Source organism: Polypterus senegalus, chromosome 1 (assembly GCF_016835505.1).
Source record: "Polypterus senegalus isolate Bchr_013 chromosome 1, ASM1683550v1, whole genome shotgun sequence".
NCBI classification, from domain to species: domain Eukaryota; kingdom Metazoa; phylum Chordata; class Cladistia; order Polypteriformes; family Polypteridae; genus Polypterus; species Polypterus senegalus.
In genome coordinates, this window is record NC_053154.1 from 158,162,735 (window position 1) to 158,186,063 (window position 23,329).

A 23,329-nucleotide genomic window follows, 5' to 3' on the forward strand; every position below is an offset into this window, starting at 1 on the left:
CAAAGATGAAAATACATGACTTGTCTTGTAAATGTGGTTCTATGCTGTGGAACAGTGGAAAACTCTACACGCATAACCTTTAAACTGCAAATCAGTTGATTATTAATTGGTCAAAAAACATGTGGTACATGACCTCTGCCTACAAGGTAACATCAACCAATAGATGAATTAGCTTTTAACTAATGAAAAAGGTCACCAGAACATGTGGATGAGCCAAACAATGATGCTAGCCTACTAGAATACTCATGAAACAGCAGAGTGCAAGGAGCTATGCAATTAGAAACTTTCAATTGGCCCTAAACTTTTGGTTCTTAAAGTAACATGTCATAAAAATCAAAATATATTTTGAAAGAAGAAGCTATGATGAATGTGATGTGAGAATTACAGTATGTGCAATAATGTGATATTTAATAACCTAAACCTACATTTACCACAACCTGGTTTGTGATGAAAATGAATTTTAAGTTATGAAATCTGTACATATTTGCTTTGAAATAATTATAATGAAGTTTTTGAAAGAAAAATACAGGAATTAAATTACTTACCAGGCCGGCCAGCTAACTCTGTCACAGATTCACCATTGTCTGCTTGATTCTCTAAGCACTCTGAGAAGAAAGAAGTTTCCTTTTGTGTATCACTAGAATGATGTTTTACTAGATTTTCTAGTGGACGTCCTTTAGTCTCCTCAATGTTGTCCCCATGCAGCTTAGTTGACTCTTGACTGGATGGCAATAATGAAGTAAGTGAGACATTCGGGGCCACAATTTTATCACACATGTAAAGATAACAGCTGTAAAAAACAAATGGAACAACAGAAATTACATAAAAGTCACATATAACAGGTAACATTATGACAGCACTATGTGGTTGAACTAACAATAAGGAAAATAGGAAGTTTAAACACTAAAAAAGTCAAATGAAAACAACACTTTTTTTTTAGATTACAGTAGTTCTTAAAGCTTATAATGTGTGCTATTCTTCCATAGATTGCTGCAAAGAACCCTGATCCCTGGACTTGTAAGGCAACAGTGCTAACCACAGTGCTACTCAAAAGTGAGCAAAACTAGACAATAAAACCATTAGAAAGAATTAACCAAATAATACAACACAATGCCAAAATCAGCATTTGGCAGTGTGATACAAGACTGAGAGTTAGATATGTAATAAACACATCCCATCCACTAAATAAATTAATCTATTATAAAAGTCATTCAATATGTTTAGAATATTTAAAGGCATAGTTTTTTTTTCAATCATTGCATAAACGTATTTGTTACAGAAACTTAAATTAATATGTGAAGTATTATTTATAAATTATGAAAAAAGAAAAACATTTTCTCAGCGGCCCACAATGGCAGTCAGTGAGTTAACACAAGAAATGTAACACTAAAGCCTTAAGACTTTTTAAATACAAGCATTTCAAAGCCCAGAGTGTCCCTTAGTATTGATTAACATCTTGAGACTGCACATACTATATGTTTAACATTTCTCCCGGTGCCCTATTAATTGACATTGTAAGCCGCTAAAGGAGTTTTGTTTATATTAGTAAACACTTTCTTCTCATTTACAGTGGAAAATCATGTTTTGCTATCCCTAGAACATTTTTACCATTTTCAAAAAGATGTATTTTAAGTTATAATTAATTCATGCTTCAGGCTTTTAAAGTTCAAAATTTTCAAATGTAGCAATCAAAGCTATAAAACTCTCCAGCAGAATTTTTCTAAATTCTGCACTCACTTTTGGGATACAATTCAAGTATTTTTCAACAATTTTGCATCTTGGATATGTTTTGGGAAAAGTCATGCAGTACACATATTGTAAATGATATTCTCCTACAGCATCTTTTTTGTTAACTTTTTGTAAACAGATTATTTTAATTAAGTAATCATGATGGCAGAGCCAACATGCATAATTACACATACTGTTTCACTGAATAACTTTATCAGATCTAGTGCTCTAGGTATGAGTTAAGTAAACGCTTTTGGTAAGAAGTCAAGTAAAATGACACCTTTTATTGGCTAACTAAAAAAGTTTACAATATGCAAGCTTTCCAGGCAACTCAGGCAAGTCCATCAACATAAGAGGAGCCTGAATTACTCAAAACTACTTAAACAATCATGCAACAGTTGTGCATTATGACTGGTTCAAACTAGAAATCATGTTAACTTTCACACAGCATAACATCACAGCAGGAAGTAACAAATCTGAATATTAAATTAAAATACTGTGTGACACAAGGCAGAATGAAGTGTAAATGTGGCCATCAAATAATTTCCTCAGGGGGAAAACAAACCAAAATTTCACTGACTAAATGATTGTGGGGAGCAATTTTGCATACCTGTCCCAAGTCCTAAAAATGCCTTCTAGGGGGCTATTCCCTAATAAAGTGCACATGTGATTACTAAAAGTTCCCCAGGCTCTTAAATATTTATGGTCTTTTCCAATTTTGCGCAGCTTACCCAATTGTACAGGTAGAGATAAACAGAAAAATACACAAAAATATATTTGTATTTTGTTTATAGTCTATATATATGTACCTTGAATTACCAAGAGAAACCGAAGCTGGGTCCTGCTTGACATCAAGAAAGCATTGCTCCAGGCATAATTTCTGTTGAAGAAACAAAAATATTATATATTATAACATAGCACACACCATTATATTTAAAGTAGACATGCAAATTCACATATTCATTTTTTAGTTGTCAGGTTTTACTCTATGGTTATCTAGAGTCCTCAGCAAGGAGTACTGTCATCCATGTGATACTCCTAGATAGAACAGTAGTACCCTAAAATTGATTGACTTTCTGACAAAGAAACTGAAATCATGTATAAACATCACAAGCAGTGCATGTTAACTTCTATATAAGTTTGCCATATTCAGTTGTGTTTTCTTATTTATGTCTACATTATAGCAAGGTGGGGTAAAATGCCAACTCTTCTCAAAACCTAAATGTATTCAGAGTTAACCAGAATAAACATTTTAAGAAAATTAATTTCCACAGTCATTTTAATTTTCTGGGATGGACATCAGTAGACCAGAGTTAAGTACCCACATTTCCACTATTTAAATTCTGGCAGCTATTAAGCATATTAAAAATATACTGGAGCATTGATGATGTAAAGTAAAATGAACAAAATAATAAAAACAAATTTTGTAAAGCTACAAACCGTGAGGCTTAAAAGAGTTTCAGAAAAAAAAAGGCAACAAATAAAGTTAATTTCAAACCAATGAACTAGGACAGTAAGAAGATAAATAAAATATATTAAAATTAGTTTTGGAAAGATACATAACCTAATCATATAAACAACAAGCAGAGCCCAAAATGTATTATTTAACTTCTATATCTTTGGCTCTGTACGATTAATACCACCACTTATTCAAAAAAATGATCCTATGCAAAGAAAACATGCCTTTTTCATAGGTTCGCTCTCAGGAAGCTTTTCCTGCGGAAGAAATGCCTCATATCGTGACCGTTTCAGATGAAAATTTTCAAAACTGTCCTCCTACAACGAAACACATAAAAAAAAAGCTTAAAACACCCATTAAAATTATGATAGAGCTTAAAAAAAGTTATTAAAGTAGAATTTAAATTTAAAGTAACAAACCACACAATGCAATGAGCTGTACCTTCACAATAATCGTGTGTACTAAAGCAAAACCCCTACTCTTTACCTACTTTAAAAAAAAAAATCTATAATTCTTTAAACAGGAAGCAAACTGGGAAAGACCCCTACCTTGTGTTTCTTCAAACTTAGAGGTCAATGAAGACCACATATTACTTATACTAGATCTCTACTAGTCCCAAGAAACTGCTAATGTGTCTAAAAGCTACATAACACATTTTAGCTACTGCTGAAATGGTACATAATTTGAAGCTGTAAAGCTTTAAATAGAATATGAGAATTAACAAATAAATAAAAGCATTATAATAAATTAAAGAAAACATATAAACCGCTACAAGTATACAAATTAAACACACCTAAAAATGTATTTCAGGAGGAGAAGATAAACAATTTACTGACAGGGAAGTAACTGTAATTAATATGATCAACCATAATGACATTGTCTATATTAGACCCTAGGCCTCCAAAAAGCTCTTTTAAGGTTTAGTTTGAGCACTATAAAGCTTCGAGACAAACATCAAGCATGCATCTACCTTTTCCTCAAAACAGTGCTCTGGAAAAGTTTAAAAAAAAAAAATCCCCAAAGAAAGCTTGTAGAAATGCACCTTTCACTTTTACCTTGTGTATCCAGTACCGAGTGGCATGTGCTAAAAATCACCAGAGCACTTTCATTCCCACATGAAATTGTGAGCTCTTTTTATGTAATATACATATCTTTGGAATGTGGAATTAAAACCCATTCATAAACATGTAACATAATCACACAAGCCATGCCCAAACTGGGACCCAAAACCAGGATTATGGAGTTGTGAAGCGGCAGCATAGCCATTATGCCACCATGTCACTACTTTTAAAGAAGAAAAAAAGATTGAGTGTGTTCTTGTAAAACTGAAATAATGTGACCAAGTCACTGAACATAAATATTCAATCTAGGCTATATATTGATTATTGTTTTTTTACTCCTAATCAATATTTAATAAGCACAATCAACCAATTTGAATGTGAATTGAATATTTCAGTGTTCAAAAACATAGTTATATCACAAGGACAAATAAAACCAGCTTTGGACAACTTTCAAACACAATCTGGGATGGCAAGCAATGGTTGGTAGCTTTTTATCCATCAGTACTCCATAATTAACAATCAGCTTGTAAAAAGAATATATATTTTTTTAACTCTCTGTTTATTTTCACAGTATATTTTTTGTATGCTCACTGAATTAAGATTCCACCTTTATTCAATATTACTCATATTATATCAGGGACTATGAATGGAATTGCTTTTTGAATGAAAAGTTCCACTCCTCTGGTCATCTTACAATTGATTAAAAAATATATATATATATATATATATATATATATATATATATATATATATATATATATATATATATCAGACCAGCCCAGATTATCATCATGTGATACTGATCCTAACTTTTTAAGTGAGAAAAGGTGTGAAAGCACTTTTTTTCACTCCTACGAGTGAGACCATTCACTTTCAAACTAACAAAATGTACTGAATGATCTAGGTTTTTGTATTTTAGGAGTCATTTTAGGGATAAATAGGCATTGAAGACCCTTTCAAATTATGAATATGGCCACAAATAACACAACTAATACAATTAATACAAATCAACAGGACTGTGGGTATAAACATCAACAGCACAGTGGGTATAAACTGAGGAAAAAAAAAATAGGAGTAATCTGATCACTTTGCAATTTCCATTCAAAATATTACTTCTGTTGATTCATATTTTAAAACTTTTAAACGTGCAGACAAATGTCCAGCATAAGACTAGAAGAACAATAGAACAAATAAACGATACCCTTTCTAATTATGATAAATATGGAAGATCATCAGTCTCTGAATTCTACAGAAAAGTATAGCATTGCATCCAGGATTCAATCTACTGGCCATAAAAGAAGCAAGCACCTATTACTTAAATATCATTATTCTCAAGGACAACACTAATAGGATGCTAGCCCAGCAAACTCACAAGAAGTAAGTTTAAAAAAACTATTGCAGAAAACAAACGAACAACTGGAACTACATTTAATGAACAAAACAAGTACAATTTAAAAAAATCTCCTTTCATTGGAACATAATGAAAATTAATATCCAACTAATGTTTTGGTCTATAATATAAAAAATAACACAACTCCAGGTATCATTCATAGATTACATGGAAAAGCCTTTAAATATCTCCAAGATTCAGAATGCTGTTAAGTCACTACAAAGTAAGGTAATCCACTTGTCCCAATATGAATGTGGAATTCACACTTAATATATGCCACAGTATCAACTCAGCTCCTTGACATCTTTCTACCTTTGGGCATGGAAAACCCTTCCATAGAGTTCAATGGAGTTATTTATTCAATACATTACACAGATTTTGATTTGGACCATGTATGTAAATTTAATTACTTTACTCTAACCCAAGTATAAAAATATACACACACAGACATAATTTCACTTCAGGATATCAAAGTCAAAGTTTACCTTATCATTAATTTAATTTTTCAATGCCTCTGAACCCTGTGCCATCTATTAGCATAAGAAAAGAGATTCAAAGTATTATAACGTAAAGACGAGAACAAAAACTACCTCTAAATTCAGATAAGGTGCCATACATTACTGATGTATACTCATCATCCTATTTGTGCTACATACATTAAAGAAGTCCTACAAACTCTATGGGTTCAAGTTTAATTGTATTCTCATATTACAAATGAGAACAAAATCTTTACTTGCATTGTTCCTCAGAAGATCATTCTGAATAAGAGCATATTTCTTCTAGAGAAATCCTTTACTGTCAGCTTAAATATGATCAATTGTCTTTTATTGTCTTGCATACTTAAGAATTACAATTATACAATGATTTCAAAACCTAAAAAATTATTTCAAAATTAATTTTAGAATTCTCAGGACAGGGTTAAACCAGTCGTTATTAGCTAGTGGGGTCTTCATCAACAACATATGGGAGAACTAAGTTAAAATAAATATATATCAACAATTCTTTTCTAACTTTTGTTGAAGATGACCAAAAATTCAGTTTAATTAAAAACATTAATAAAGACTTAAAAGGACTTAGACCTTCAGCCTTGCACACATGCCCATAGTAGGATGACCATATTACACATCAGATTTCTTTGCTTTTGCTAACACTTTAAAAGAACACTCTAGAATTAGGCCAAAGCTCCTTTTTTATTTTCTGCTGGTGTTTAAAAATGAGGCTACTAGTCAGGCAAAATTTTAGTTTCTTTTTACATAAATTATTTTTGAAGATAGCACTGGTATATCAAAAAATTGCTTAAAGTTCAAACTGACAATGAATCATTATAATGTGAATCCTCACATATCAGATCATGAAAAACATGCACCAAAATGAATAATAGATTTACACCAAAATTGGTTCCTATAAAAGGAAGAAAATTCCTATTAGTAGAACAAAAGAAAAAAAAAAAAACATGTATTTTAAATTTCTTGATATTGCATGACTATGTGAATTGTATGAGGTGATGGAAACATTAAATACCTTGCTGAGGCGTAAGATAACTTGGGGTAAGAGATCTGTAAGTTTCAAAATACAGTAAGCAGAATACTATTTACCACTTTATATTAGTTTGGGCATAATATATCTACAGTACATGGATTAAAATATTTTGTTTTAACCCATCACACTCTGTTTGAATAAACAACATAGAACCTGATTAATTTTCACTAGAACATGACACTCATCAAGGATGTCATTTACCCTAAATTCTTTCTCCAATTGTAATTGAGCTACTCGCCATTAACCTTCTGCAATTGACAGAACTCCAAATGGCAGACTTGAAAAAATGTGTCCCTTGACACTGATATGTTGCTTTACACAAAAGACCCAGGATCACTCTTTAATTTTGTGTTAAATAAGATGGATGAGTTTTGCAAGGACTCCAGGTTTAACATGAATTTGACCAAGAAACTATTCTGTTAATCCCTCTTAATGCAAATTCTAAAAATATTGCTATTAATTGCTATAATTTGCTATTTCACATTAGTTTATATAACTAGGACATAGAATTAACAGTTTAAATGTTTATTCAAAATAAATATAAACATTCTTCTGGAAAATATATATTATTGAAATAATATCCTATATAATTTTGGTATATAGAAATAAATACTTTCTTAAAAATTAGACGTGATTATAATAATATTCATAAGGAACATAAAAGGACAATGTTGAAAACACTGCCTCTTCACAGATTTAAATGGAAGGAACGCATGGCTGTTGCCAAATTTCAATTTTATTTGAATGTAGTGAATGTCCACACTTGAGACTGCAGAAGTGAGTATAGCACTGAACCTACTCTTGCATGGCTAGCCATGTAAAGCAGATTCGGCACTTCTTACTCATTGTATGCTTTACTCTGTGTACAATTATCTACAAATTTCAGTAAAAACTCAGTGGCTCAGCACTCCCCGAGAATCTGTTTATGAGTGCAAATAATATGAAGGCAGAAATGTTGACTATATTAGTATCTTAACAATTCTCCTAAAATCCAAAGTATTCACAATAGTTAAAAAATATTCACTAACCTTTAAAGACTTATGTAAAAGGCTATATGCTGTATTGATAATATTTTTGCATCTTTTGAGAAAAAAAAATGTCACAAAAACATTTCTTCATTTACATGCAAATAAGAAAATTTAATAGAAATATGCATGATTTCTAACCTTCCCCACTATCTAATATAAAGGCTTTATTACAAAGTACCAAATACTGATATAATTGTAAGCACTTTCTAACGATTTCAAGACAGCACTCATGACAGAATATTATAATAAGATTCTCTAACAATGAAAGAATGTAAGCTATGAATAGAACACATTATTTTAACACTTTTTTGTGAGATATCGGCCATTTCAGTTAAAAACAAGTAAAAGAACTTGCCAATTAATGCAAAAAAAGTAGAGGTCAAAACTAGAAAGTCAAAATCCAATAAAAGAAGCAATATGAAGCAATAGGAAGTCAAAAGACCCAACCAAAAAATATAGTATTTAATATTCTATTAAGATTAATTTGCAAAGGCTTTTGAGATGCAGTGCATAAACTTGGAAAAAGGCTTAAACAACATTGCTCTAATGACATCATGTGCTGTGACTTTCAGGGAGTATGACCCTAGCAATGGACAACAGGACTACAAATAGCAGCGCCCATTGAAAATAGGATGGTAGATCAACAGGACAAAAGTAAGATAAATTTCAAAACCAGATTAAAAATTAATGTGAAAGTGAAACTAAAATCAGAACAATTTTGAGTTAAAGAAAAAAACAGTGACATTCACAACAGTGGGGTATTAAAAACTTAATTGCATTTCAAGCAAACAAAAATAAAATCTTAAATCTTAAAAATTTTCATGGAAAGCTATTATATAATTTTTTTTTTCAAAGCAGCACTTCAGATGTTCTTCCTCTAACACTTCTAAGGCTTTTGCTAATCCAGGATCAGTGCCATCAACATTCACATTCATCCATCAGGTTTGGGGTCAATTCATCGATTCCAATTTAATGGAGGAACTGAGTTTGGAGTTGAAATTTTAAAAACCTACAGAAACCAAAACTGGAATTCAATTTGAAATTTAGGAAATTGGGATTAATTTAATTCTGTGCAATTCCAAGTTGTTCATCTTTTCTTACAACATATCTGAAATTATCTGTAGTGATAATGATGCATATTTCTAATACTGAATATCATGAAATACAGTATTAAGGGTACTTTTCTTGTGGCATTTGATGTATAATGAATAATTAAAATAAAGTAAATAAAAATAAAGAATTTGAAGTCGACAGCTGTGGAAGTAGAAGTAAACAGTGTAACGTGACACAGGTAGAAATCTATGCCAAGAGTATATATTTGACTGTACTATTTCCACTGGTAAAAAATGAACTAAATATAATTTATTAAGCACATGCTAAATGTAAACTACAGTACCTGATCTCTCAACCCTTAAAATACAATGAGTATTTTTGTGACAATAAATGCATGGTCTTTTATTCATATATTTCATACTATTTTATTGCACTGAACCATCATTTTCAGATTTCAGGGCACAAGTAAAGTAAATACCAATCAATTCTATAGAAGTCAATCTACAAGACAAACTAAATCACCAGTCTCACATGTTCAACATGGGCAAAGCTGTCTTTCCTTTAACAATAAAAAATTATCTAAACTCATAAACCTTGGCTCAATTCAGCATGACTGTTTATAAATCTAACTAATGTTCTTTTAATCAATTTTCAAATAAATATATATACATACACACACACACAAATCCTTTTCTTATAAACAAATGTGAATGGAATTGATTCTGTGTAATAAAAAGTGTATATTACAAATAAATGTATTTTACTTTATTCATAATGTTTGATTTTTAATGTCAATTAAGTTAAGACAATCTCTTTGAAGTAGAATTTCATGTAATTGACTGTTAAACTCTGTTTCCTGACTTACCAATTCAATACAAATTGTGTTTCCTTAAGGCTGGGGACAGTTCCAATTCAACTCCAAGAACTTAAATTTGATATACCCATACATTTTAAGTTCAATCAATGAATGGCCCTAACCTAACCTAGCCATGATGTAGCACATACTTGTGTGTGTGTGTATATATATATATATATATATATATATATATATATATATATATATATATACCTATAGCAAAGACCGAATGACAGGGATTCAGTCCACCTCACTATAAAATAATAAGTATAAAGTAAGAATGAAATTTAGCTTTTTCAAATGTAGGAATGGTGACAAAGAAAATGAAATGTTCTTTCAAGGATGTACGCAACATAAACAGTAGCCAATGTGAACTTACTTGTAAGCCCTGCAATCCTACAAAATGCAATTAGAAAGACAAATACAGTTGACACCATGCAATTCACCACTCCAATAGCACATAAGTGTACACATATAAATATGTTCTACAAAAGTAAGAATGTTAATTACCAAGCTAATAGTTAATTATGAGCAACATTAAGTCATTTATGTTAAAGCAAATATTCCAGTCTTTTGGAAATGAAGTTTAAATAAAGGTGATTTTGTCCTAATACTATAGGTAGTATTGACCTATCAACACCATTCTCTAAATACTGGCTGCACTGTTCACTGTAGCCCATACATGTGAAGCCATAATGTTTACTTATCTTGTGACCAGCAACCAACAAATGTTATATTATACTTAATAGTTTAGATAGAATATTTGAGAAAAATAAGATATTTTTCCATTTCCATTTTCAAAATGGCACATCACTCACCTATAGGAAATGCTGGAGGTACTTTCCTTCCACACCAAAACACTACAAATGTAAATCACGTAACTTGTCTATCTTTGAAGTAATTATATACTTCAGGACACCATTGCAGGATTTGTGTATGTTTATAACAAATGCAAAAAAACAAAAAATGCTAAAAAGTTCTGTACTTCTTTTTAGGCCATACGTAAAAATACTACAACTGCTACTTGTACCCATAACAAAATATTCTGGAAGTATCCCAATGCTATGATAAAACCTACAAGCTCTTTGTGAATTGTGGTCATAGTTTCTTAAGACTGAACAGGTGATTTCCTAAAACATCTCTTCACCATCAAGGAGATGATATCTCTCCATTTTCTAAAATAAACACATGGTTTCTGTGTTGTACGTCCCAATTTCCAAGCCAGTCTTTTCCAAAAATGTACCAATAATAAAATCTTAACTTCATAAATCTATTATTTTTTTTAAATTTAGGAGATTTGTTTTGAAGAAATACTCAACAATTTATACAGTTTCACCAGTTGCAATGATTTTATATTACAATATTTTTAAATTTTAGTATATTTGATTCACAACTATAAACCTGCATAATACTTTGGAATGGCTCTTTACATCTTAAAAACTATTTTTTTTTTCATTTCTGACCTTTAAAACTGCTCAGTATGCTTCATCTTCCACTCCTGGACACCTCTTCATTCATCTGTCATTGTTTGCTTAGACTTCCTCAAACATTCTTAAATTATGTACTTTTTATACATATCAAAAAACAAAAAAAATGCACAGGCCACATCCTCTTAAAAACAATTTGCACAATTGATGCAGGAATATTTTGTTACCCTTAATTGATTTATGTTTAGCCAATGACATTAACATATGTACTGTTTGTTTACCTTACTTTGCATTCAAATGTTAAAGATTTTCTACTTTACAGTTAACTGTATTATGTTTGGAAATCTGTGTAAGTGATCTAAGACTGCATTCAGTGAAGAGCATTATAGAAGAAAAAAATTATTTGAATTGGATAAGGGATATCAGTCAATTATTCGCAATGCTTTAACTGATCAGAACTGTACTATTTGTGGGTAAAAAGAAAACTGCTTTTTTAATGTAGTGATGCAAGTTTGATTGCCCATGTACCTTTGGTGCCAGTTTATAATACTGACAGCTGTTTGATTTTTGGTTATTGAATCCAGTAATGTAGAAAAGACAATTATGCCTGGATTCAGTTATATTAATACTAAATGATAAATTGATTGAGATAGATAGATAGATAGATAGATAGATAGATAGATAGATAGATAGATAGATAGATAGATAGATAGATACTTTATTAATCCCAAGGGGAACATCAAATTACATCCCTCTGCAAAAATTTTCAGTTACCATACTGCAATGTGATACCACAAGTGAAAATATTTTTTTACGGTGCAGTAAGAAGAATTCTAGCACATTTGGAATTTCCTTGGGTCCCTCAGAAACTAAAATCAATGTCACAATAACTAACTTCTAGTCATGGACTATTATTGGATTCTGCCTTATGGACCTGGCACTGTGTAAAGGGGGTAACGGGTACAGCAGTACTGTTGCAATTTTGGCCATTTTTTCTTTTTTCCATTTTGTGTTAGTACATCAAATGTGAGAGATCAGAAAGACAAGCCTTTCTTCTGTTTGCGAGGTTCAAAACACCTGTGTTCCTTATCACTCGATGCTACATTCTATGAACTGTACTTCCAGATGAGTGTTAATTGGCTGTCGGCTCTCATGCACACCCAAGCCTGCCCCTACAACTAGAGACAGTGAATCGTAGGCTAGTTGGGCTCAGTCGTTAGCTATGTCAGATTGGGTGATCAGCTTCATGGGAGTGCTAAGATTATGTAAATGAAGGCTACAAATGAAAATCACTGAAAAAGCAATCTAGTGTGTCATAGTCTTAAAGGCTTTTATAAGCTTTAAAATACAATCTTGGTGAGATGTTTTCAGGGAGACGATGTGATTCCTGTCAAAGGGATCTGAAGCAACTTAGGGTTCAGAACTGTTTATCCTTGGTTTTTAACAGCTCATTTATTGTAGTGTCAATAACAAATGTGATTATGTTACATTAACTATATTTGGCTGTGTGAATGAGGTGAGGATTTTTATTTTCCGCATAGCATTAAATTCTGGAAGGAGCTACGCAGACCCATACAGTATATCTACATTTTAAGACTTGCTTGAAGGGAAAATATTTATTTAAGAGAGAACAGCAGCTAATAATTAAACAACCTGACACACGTGTATAGGTCAAAGTATTCAAAGACATTATATAGGGCCAGAGGGATAGCAGTAAATCAACTGATCTGATAATAGGTCAACTAAGCAGGATCTTGAGTGTAGAGAATCCAGAAATCTGAAGCACTGTACTTCATAGCAAAAATATTAAATGATGACTAAGAAGTTGCCATTTTGGCATATTATCTTAGGCCAGGCATAAAACACAAGGACAGTGAAAGACAAAAATGCACATGAATGGAAGAGCTAACTGTCTGCAATGGTGTGAGGATAGAAGATGTAAAACCGTCTAGGCTAGCACCTTTAAATGTTTTTTGTTATTTCAAAAACCTATTAAAATTATTTTCAGCAAGTCATTGCAAAAGATGATCTGTGTTATAAGCTTCTAAAAGGGTGTACCTTTTATTTAGTTTGTCTGTGATTGAAGAATCGGTAGTTATTAGTTTACCTCATATTTTTGCCATAGTTGACCATAACTTGTGGCCCTGCAATGTAGGACATAAATTAGTTTGTAGGTTTCCAACTTTTTTTTCCTCTTCTTCCTTCTACCTGTCCTGACAGCTTCCTGAAATTTTCAACATCAAAATGAAAATAATTTTTTATTTTTTTTTTCAAATTTGGTGGGAATGTTGTTATCCAAAGGTTTTTGATTTGTATATGACCAGATGCTATTCATACTGAATGTAATTTACTGTAGGATGTCATGGACTCTGCATTCTCAAAGACCAAAGGAAGAATCTATTTGTCAGCTACATCTGTACAGCAGCAAACTGTTTTTACAGGCAATTGTTTTAACTTTTATTACCAAAATATGGTTATTTGAATCTAGTGTTATGACTTATTAATAGAAGAATAGTGATCTAAGATGTTATTGTTTTTTGGTAGGAATACAATAATGCTTAAATTATAAAGACTGCTGTTAACGGCTAAGATAGCAACAGGTGTACATTCATGTGTTTATTGGGGACTCTGCAATTATTATTGAAAGTCACATGAATTTTAACTTGTAGCTATATATACAGTAAATGTACCCAGTCATCATTTTAATATAGGAAAATTCCCTGTACTGGTGACAGGTACTGGCTACACAAGCCCGACTTCGACAGAACTCACAACTGCACAAACTTTGTTGCAATAACCCCTGCCTAAGCATTTGCTCCATTATTCAACCTACGAACTCTTGAATGCGTAAATAAAACAGTGCCATACTGTATTGGTGCCAAATATAAGGCTATATGTTACATAACTTTTGCAAATGCTAACCATCAGGGATTGGGGCTTGTGTCCTCCCAAGGAAACTACCAGACAGAACTATAATACTATCAAATGGTAATTTCTTGTAGTAAGAAAAAAATAAATATCCCAAATAGACTGCCTTTTTAATCTACCTCAGTGTTCTAAAAGATTATCTAGTGTCACATCTGTGTAAGAATTGTAGTTAGTATTATTGTCACAATGTGTGTGCAATTTTTAGCTTGTACACAGCTTAACCCTGTGACATGTAAATATAGCAGTCTTCTGGAAAAGCACCGTATTGTACTTTCTTTTGGCTTCAACATTTTTTGTTTTTGTCATGCCCTTGCTTCAAAACTGTTAAACAAACATTGCAGGTAAATATAATAAAATCTTGACATTTTTAAAAATTCACAAGAATCAGGAACTGCATCCTATGGAAAGCTGAGATAAAGATAAATATATACTAAAGAAATGGCAAAGTAGAGGTATGTTGAAAGAAATTCAATGCTGGCGATCTAAAGCATACCACTTAATTTGCGAAAAGTAGTGGAGGTTATGGTCATTGCTTGGAGTACATGGTCGCCTCTAGGACTGGCTTGCTCATTAGTACTGATTAAATAGCTAATTATTAGCAACATAATGACTTCAAAAGTGTACAGAACTTTTTTCAGCCTGTGATTAAAAATGCCTCCAGATTCATTGACATTCAGTAACACAATGACCTAAAACACAATGCCAGAACAAACAAGGACTTTATCAAAGAAAAAAAGTGTCAGTCCCCCAAAGCATTTCTAACAAAGTAAGAGTCTGGCATTGTAAGTGTATCATGGGCTGGATGCAGCTTTTGAATATCAGGTTTCATGTTATCTAAATTAACACTAAGTTTATTTGACTCAGACATATACCTGCATGAAATTAATAATATAAATGATATATTCTTACTATCAACTGTTTCTTGACTGATAGATGTTTTATCTGTGTACAGTATATAATTTAAGGAGTAAACAGCTGTACATGCATCTCTAATACCATTACTTTGTTTTGTTTTTTTTGTAAGTTTTCTATAGTTGGTATAACAGCACTTAACCATCAATGAAAAGTTATATTTCATGCTAAAGTATGACCCATTTGTCAAAAGCCATCTCTCATTCAGTAATAATTACATAAGCCCTGGATAGATATTTATATAAAGACACATTACTTCTTTTGTATGCTATTTTTCAAGTGATCCTGCAAGTGTACATTTCCAAGTTGATTTGTGTCATATAGAAATAGTATTGCTATGCTGAGAAAAATACCATTAGCTCTCACATTATCTTTCTATTAGTGTAATGTTGAATCATCCATCCATCCATGTTCTTAAATCGTTTATCCAGGACAGGTTCATGGGGCAGCTGGAGCCTACCTAAGCAATCATAGAGTGCAAGGCAGAAACAATATCTGGACAGGGTACCAGTCCAGCATATAGTGAACACACATAAACCAGGGTCTATTTAACATTATCAATTCACCTATCCTGATCTCTCACAGTCCAAAGACATGCAGGTTAATTGGTTGAAGCAAATCATTATTACATGTAAATTACCCAAAAATAAAAAAACAAAAAAAAAAAAAACAATCTACATAACAAACAAAAAATATAAATTTCATAAGCAGTTAATTAAGAAAACTAAAGTTTAAAAGCTTAAGCAAATGAAAAATCCTTGAGTCTTGATTTTAACAACAAGGGGGAATAGCTAAAATACCAGTGAGTCTTATGTTCCAAAGTTTGGGCGCAGAATGACTAAAGGCATGGTTTCCATTGATTGGATCATACAAAAGATACCATAAACATTGGTGGTAAAGAAGAGGAACAATCCCTGAAGAAGGTGGTAATCCATCGCAGGGTAAACATACATAAACACTAGTTCACGTCACACACACTGTAGGGCCAGTTTAGTGCATGTCTCTACTGAACTTAAATTGAAGATGTATATGAAACATCAGTATACATACCAGCAGCTTGTGGCTGTCCATTGTATTTGTTAGCCAAATGTTGGATGCAGTTTTCCATATTGGCGAAGACTGTAGTAAATACATTAACCCAGTCTTTTACTTTAGACAATTACTGTACCTTGCATAGAACACACAATCATCAGGCACTCTAAGCACACAAGGATATAATTTAATTGGTATCCTAATTTGTATTGCAGTTAGGATTTCTACAAACCAAATGTTTTCAGATACAACTTTTAGGGCCCGCTACTGCTGAAGATTTTCATCCCATCCAGCTTTTAACTGGATTTCTACCTTAATTAAGCACACAGTTATTGCTCAGTTTGTGTGTTCTGTTGTCAATCCAGAAATTTCAAAACTTTGCCAAGTTTTAATTAAATAGTAGCAATCATTTTTGTATTTTACATAGGGATAATTTAATGTTTTATCATTACACCTTTTCAACGTGTTCAGATTATTTAACTGTTATTTATTACTGAGCATGCTAGAAGGTATAACACTGATACATCTGCTTCTTTGCAGAGTTCAGCATCACTTGCCCATGTGTCTCCTATGTGAATCATATGTGAATATTTCCTAATTTTTCACAAATTTAAATCTCATACTAAAGTGTTTTTCTGATTGCAGAAAAAGAGAATAAAAAGCTAATAAAACAAAGTTATTCTTTAATGGTTAAACGACTTACTGATCGATAAACTGGTTGAAACAAAAACATGAAAATGGCCCTAATGAAAGAACTTAAGAACCATTGGCAGTATAAGCAAAATAAGATGTAAAGCTAGTAGTGATGGTTACCATCTTGCTCATTAAGAATTGGTGCTCCATCCAGTATTACACTTAAAGAGGATAGTCACTTATGATCCTGATGGGATGCAGTGGCTGCAGGTTTTCATTCCACCAGTTTCCTAATTAAAAGACAGATCTAGCTAATAATGAGACTTGGAATTTTCACTATATTGTTTGTTTGTGCTTTTATTCACCCAAGAAATATCTTTCTTACTTTGTAGAGCAGGGATCATCTCTTACTGGAGGACCACAGTGGCTGCAGGTTTTTCACCCCAGTGAATTTTTTCATCAGAACCCATTTATTTGCTGCTAAAGCAACATATTTTTTAGCTTTAATTTCAGTTAACTCATTTTTTATAACTCAACATGCTTAACTGCATATTTTACTTAAAGCAATTGCATTTAAGTTTTAATTGTTTTGCAGTTTAACTAGTCAAAGTTAATAACATAATGCAGATAACAAAGAAGTCATTAGCTCTCCAGATAACTTGGTTCAATTTACAATAGTGAATGTGTATCATTAAGTATTTGTGTTAATAAAATGTTTAGAAGTAAAATGAAAGAAAAAAGGGGAGAAGAGAAGTGTAAATCTGTTATGGTCCACTAAATATATAGATAATGTTCTCAGAAAAGGAAATTCTATAATGTAATTAAAATTTGTCTTGGATGAATGAAGGCAGTAACAAGCAATATAGTAAAATGCAAGTTTCATTATCAGCAAATACTGTCTTCTAATTAGGAACCTGGCTGGAACCTACAGCCTCTGCAGCCTACCAAACCGTAAGTGACTATCCCCGAATTTTAAAGGTCTATAAAATGATTAGTATTTATAGTAACCCTGACATTGCTCAGCATGTAATTAAAATCTGTAGTCAGTATGATATAAAAAATGAGCATAATCAAACTGTGGTGGGTGACAGGTACTTAGACATCTCTCAAGGTTTGTATCTAATTCAAGCTAAACTTCAGACAATCTTTGTTGGCAAATATAGTTTATTTCAATTAAAAACTGTAAATTGTATTCAAATGTCTAGGGACAACATCCAGTTATTATCTGAGAATAAAACTATAAATAACTTGTGCTCAGTGATATCTCAGATTATCTATATCTATTCTTGTTAAAGTATTAGTGTACAGTAACATACTCTCTGTATCAATAATGGTAGTTTATAATAAAGCCACCATAGAGATTAGGAGGGAAAATCAATGTTGGTATTAGCAAAACCTTGGATTAGCATGAATGTTAAGGATGTAGCGCTGTTCCTGAGTTGCAAATAGATTTTCATTATACAAATCTTAAAGTTCTCCACACTATGTGCATGTCAATGAATATAAATAGTTATTAAATATATGATTGACAATACCTCTTCTACTATTATATTTGCTCACAATGAAACAAGAACGACAGTTTTTGCTCAACCATGGAATTTTTTTTCAAAGTTTACAATAATTTGTAAATATTAATACGCAATGTAGAGTTCTTAAGAAGGAATTGGTGCAGAATATACCCTTTTATACAAGTTTGTGCAAGTATTTGTTTAGTCTCAAAGCACAAACAGTTCACAACATAATAAGAAAATTAAAAGCTGGGTAAAGTCAAGCCTCCATCTCCAATTGTACAGCTGCATCTGTTTTTAAGACATCCATATATAAAGAGAGATACTCCAGAAAAAGATTAGAAATTTTGAAATAATAATTTTAAAAGATATTTATTACCTTACATAATGTTATGTTACACAATATTGAGATCAATTAACATTCTGTTACAAGTCATGGTGTAATTTCAACTCTTATGTATCTTAAACTAATGAGATAATGAAAAGAAAATGCTTACATTTAGACTAATATATTCTTCTGCAATCTAAAATGAAGTAACCAGGGACTTGTGGAACCCCCTCATCATGTTAAAATGCACATAGACATGGCCAAAATCTGTTCTATAAAGCAGCATATTAGCAGTGCACATCGGTTACTGTATAAAGCCAAGAAATCCGTGGTTACATTGTTTATGTAAATAGAGGTTTTGGGTAACAGATTAGTCCATGCCAATATTAGCCTCAAACTCATAATGTAATTATAATGGCAAACAATACTCCCATTCCACTGTTAAATGCATGCGATCACATAAAGAGGCACCAAGACCTCCTGGGATTTATATATATAAGTAGATAAAATATATTACACTAAATATAAGAAAAATTGGATTATGGCAATTTCCTTTTGACAAACCAAGAATGATTAGTCTGATTAGTATGATCAGATAGGATTATAACATGAGGGAAGGCAGCTTTTTTTTTATTGTTTGCAAAACCCTCTTCAATGCCTTAACAGTAGCACCTAAAAAGTAAAATGACATAAGAATTCACAGTTTAAGAAGTTTGCATATTTTCTTTTTACAGCAGGACATTTACGTTGGGTGAAGAGTTTTAAGTTATGATTTAATAAGAGAAAGTTCTATAAAATTATGATAAATATGCTCCTGGACCTGTGGCTTTCCCATGTTCTGATTATTATATGACTTCTGAAATTTTGTAATGAGTTAGGATTACTTACACTCGCTTACATTAAGAAAGTTAGTTATATTAATGTTGCTTTATTGGATTCAGTAGAGTATGAGATATTACTTATTCCACTGTAATATTGTTTGATGTTCTGTTTAATAGCTCAGTAGTAGCTGTGCAGCAGAACTGACTTAAGTAACAGAAATTCAGAGCACAGTAAATGATCATGATCAAGCTTAAGAAATAAAGTCAATATATTCCCCTTACATTTGCTTTTAGACCTATTGAGAGAATTATAACAGGAACTGGCTCTATCTTATGATTTTCATGATGACTGAAGTATGGTCAAAGGTTAAAATGATATCATAGTTAAAAGATATGCCTAAAGGCTGTGATTATAAACTATTAAGAAGGAATCAATTTGTGAATATTCATAATTCCCCAAAGGGGAAAAATGAAGAGGATCCAACACTTAAAGATTTAAGAAATCCTGAAATACTGAAGTAATCTTAAATAATTTTATAGCTGGTAAGTAACACAGTACAAGCAATAATTCAAGCACTGTTAAAATCTTTGCAAGTATAAGTTTGAGGTTCCATAAGTTGGATACCTATAACAGGATTATTTAAAATCAATTTAATTTAATGTCGATTCCCCAGCCATGATAACACAGCGATGCACATCATCCAAAAACGATCAGAATCACTTCAGCTGTAACAAAAAATTTCTTTGCATACTAATATTGATATATCTTTACTTTATTACTACAGTAAGAATAAAACATCCACTCAACCCTTTCTTTAAATCTAGAATGGTTTCTAATATGAAAATATGCCTTTTGTAAAAAGACACTATTTGCCTTCAAAGAATAGAGGTGAGATAGAACTTTGTCTTTCTACAATTCATGATTAATACCTTTAATATTCCAGCTAATAAAATCAGTGTGCAGGCTGAAATATCTGGATTGTTAACTCTAGAAGTCATATGAGGGTATGATATGCCTGCTACCAGTTAAAAAGCAATTGTTTAAACTGAAAGGAAAACACAAATATTCGTTGCGCTACCCATTTCAAAAGCCTATATGCAAAAAGGCACAATGTGATTCCCCACATATTTTAAAACAATAACAAATATCTAGAAAGCTACTTTGATTACTTAAATTCTTTCCAAATTAAAAAAATAACGAAAAAACTCTTGAACCACTTCTTTGAGAAAGATAATTTCATTTTTTTTTTTCACTTTTAAGAATTAGACTTAGTTTTTGAGAGGTGGGATAGGATTCTTTTATCTAAGCAGAATGCATTATATGAATAGCTGTGTCCCATTCTTTCTAGTCAGTCAGTCATTATCCAACCTGCTACATCCTAACACAGGGTCCCAAGAGTCTGCTGGAGCCAATCCCAGCCTGCACAGGGCACAAGGCAGGAACAAACCCCGGGCAGGGCGCCAGCCCACCACAGGGCACACAAACACCAAGCACACACTAGGGACAATTTAGGATTGTCAATGCACCTAACCTGCATACCTTTGGACTGTGGAGGAAACCAAAGCACCCGGAGGAAACCCATGCAGACACGTGGAGTACATGCAAACTCCACGCAGGAAGGACCCGGGAAGCGAACCCAGGTCCCATTACTACGAGGCAGCAGCGCTACCATGCCACTCATTCTTTTTATGAAATTCTAAAAAAAGATAAAGATACATGTATCATTGTCACTCAATGTCATCTACAGATGAATTCCTTTAAACCTGTAGATAAAATTTACAAAATGATCTGGATTGCCATCAAAACTATCTAGTACCATTTCAAGAATACCAATTGGTGCCAAGTGAGACAAGTTAGCAATGTTCTTTTTTTTTTTTTAAACAAAATTTATGACTTTTATACTGTGCATAAAAAATTTGTTGCTAGGATATTTATGAGATAGCAACTGAAACAAAGCATAAATGTTGATCATTTAAAAATCGCCAAAGGACTGAAAACTTGATAATATTCCATAATCTGAATACATATGTTAGAGATGTTTGGAATATTGTTATTATATACAGGCACAGCTGATAAAAGTGCACCTGTTTTAAAATATTGTCCATCATGTTACCAAATCTTAAGTGACTAGTGGAACATGGGAGAGCTGGTAAATTGATAGCAATTACAATTAACTGGGGCACATAGTTAAGACATACAGAAAGGAATCTGAGTTCAATTTAAATTCCATGGCTGTCCTACCAGGAGTGGTTTCACTCCTTCCAAAGTCCAAGTGTTTGTTTGCAGCCCAATAATAGAATATGAAGACTAGAAATGCTTTACGGGTCAAAAATACATTGTCAACATTGATGAAAGTGTTCTCCACTGCCAAATATTATTGTATATATTAATGCATATTTAGGAAAAAGTTCTTTGGATTTAAAGGACACTGGCTATCTTCTGTTCTTTACACAACCATAGATGTTAAAACCTTTGACATAGGACTACTGCTCAGTGGAATTAACTGAGTTCACATGAAGGACCACATATTGGACCCTTTAAATCTCTACTGAATCCCTATTAGTTTACTAAATCCTCAGGGGCTTTTGTTGCAGCAGTATAATCTACATAACTTTTGCTCAATACAGAGGCAATATCTACTGATTGTGACTAATTTATTACCATCTCATTCTGTTCTTGTTCTGCAAGTGCCTTAATACTACTCTTCCAAACTCTCTAACCTATTAGAAATAACAGTTGATAAGAACAGTAACAAAGCAACATCATAACAGACTGACCTCACCACTAGAACAGATTGTGCTTTCAATAACACCTCCGTCTTGGGAAATTTGACTGCTTGATTCATGGACCATATCATTACATGGTAGCTAGAATAGACTTCAGAGCCCTCCCTTTACCACAATCCCATGTGACCCAGGTCTAGATTTGGAGAGAAATTAAATTATATGACATCTCATTTTATAATTTCCTGAAAAAAGCCTGACAGGACATTGCAGATTTTCACTAATTGTGCCAATGTTTCTCATTTCCTCTGCCCTATGGTGTTAAATATTTAAATATTCTGAATATGCTTATTTACTTTTATTATATTACTTTTATTTTATTACACCTATAATGTGTAATTCTACATTGTTGAAATATACTGTGTAGAATTCTAGTCTACTGTATATATAAAGAGAGCGAGAGAGTATTATATACATATATATTATGCCATGCATGAGCGTCATTCGGTCGTCTTGCAGGCCTACTTGAGGCATGTAATACCACCCCAAAGTGAGAGGTCACTAACCTTGTCACCTGTTTCTGCCAACACAGCACTAAGAAATTGTCCACTGAGGGCAATTGACTATACCCCTTCTGAGGGAATTCCTATAAACCACACTTCTCCAGCAAGAGGTGTCTAACTTCGACCTGAGCTAACTGCAAAGACAAAGCTCCAACAGAAAGAAAAACCCACTCACTTTAAGAGAAAGACAACCACCTATGTGGTCTATTTGCAGCGCCATTGCACATTATTTTATTTTGCTGTTTGAAAGAGTTAAATGCAACAACCCAGTTGTTGTCCCAATATTTCTTCCTTAATCCAGAGTTTCACTTACATTCAACCACTACACATACATATATA

At 32.4% G+C, this 23,329-nt stretch overlaps 1 protein-coding gene across 1 annotated transcript in view; it reads right to left on the bottom strand.

The window, feature by feature from the left end:
- Positions 1-23,329, bottom strand: part of LOC120533992 (ski-like protein) — a 41,865-nt gene that overhangs the window by 13,320 nt on the left and 5,216 nt on the right. Inside the window, exons 3-5 of the mRNA XM_039761191.1 lie at positions 3,412-3,504; positions 2,538-2,608; positions 546-790 (exon numbers count right to left, since the gene is read on the bottom strand). Of these exons, the coding sequence (XP_039617125.1) occupies positions 546-790; positions 2,538-2,608; positions 3,412-3,504 (409 nt within the window). The remainder of the gene's footprint in view (positions 1-545; positions 791-2,537; positions 2,609-3,411; positions 3,505-23,329) is intronic.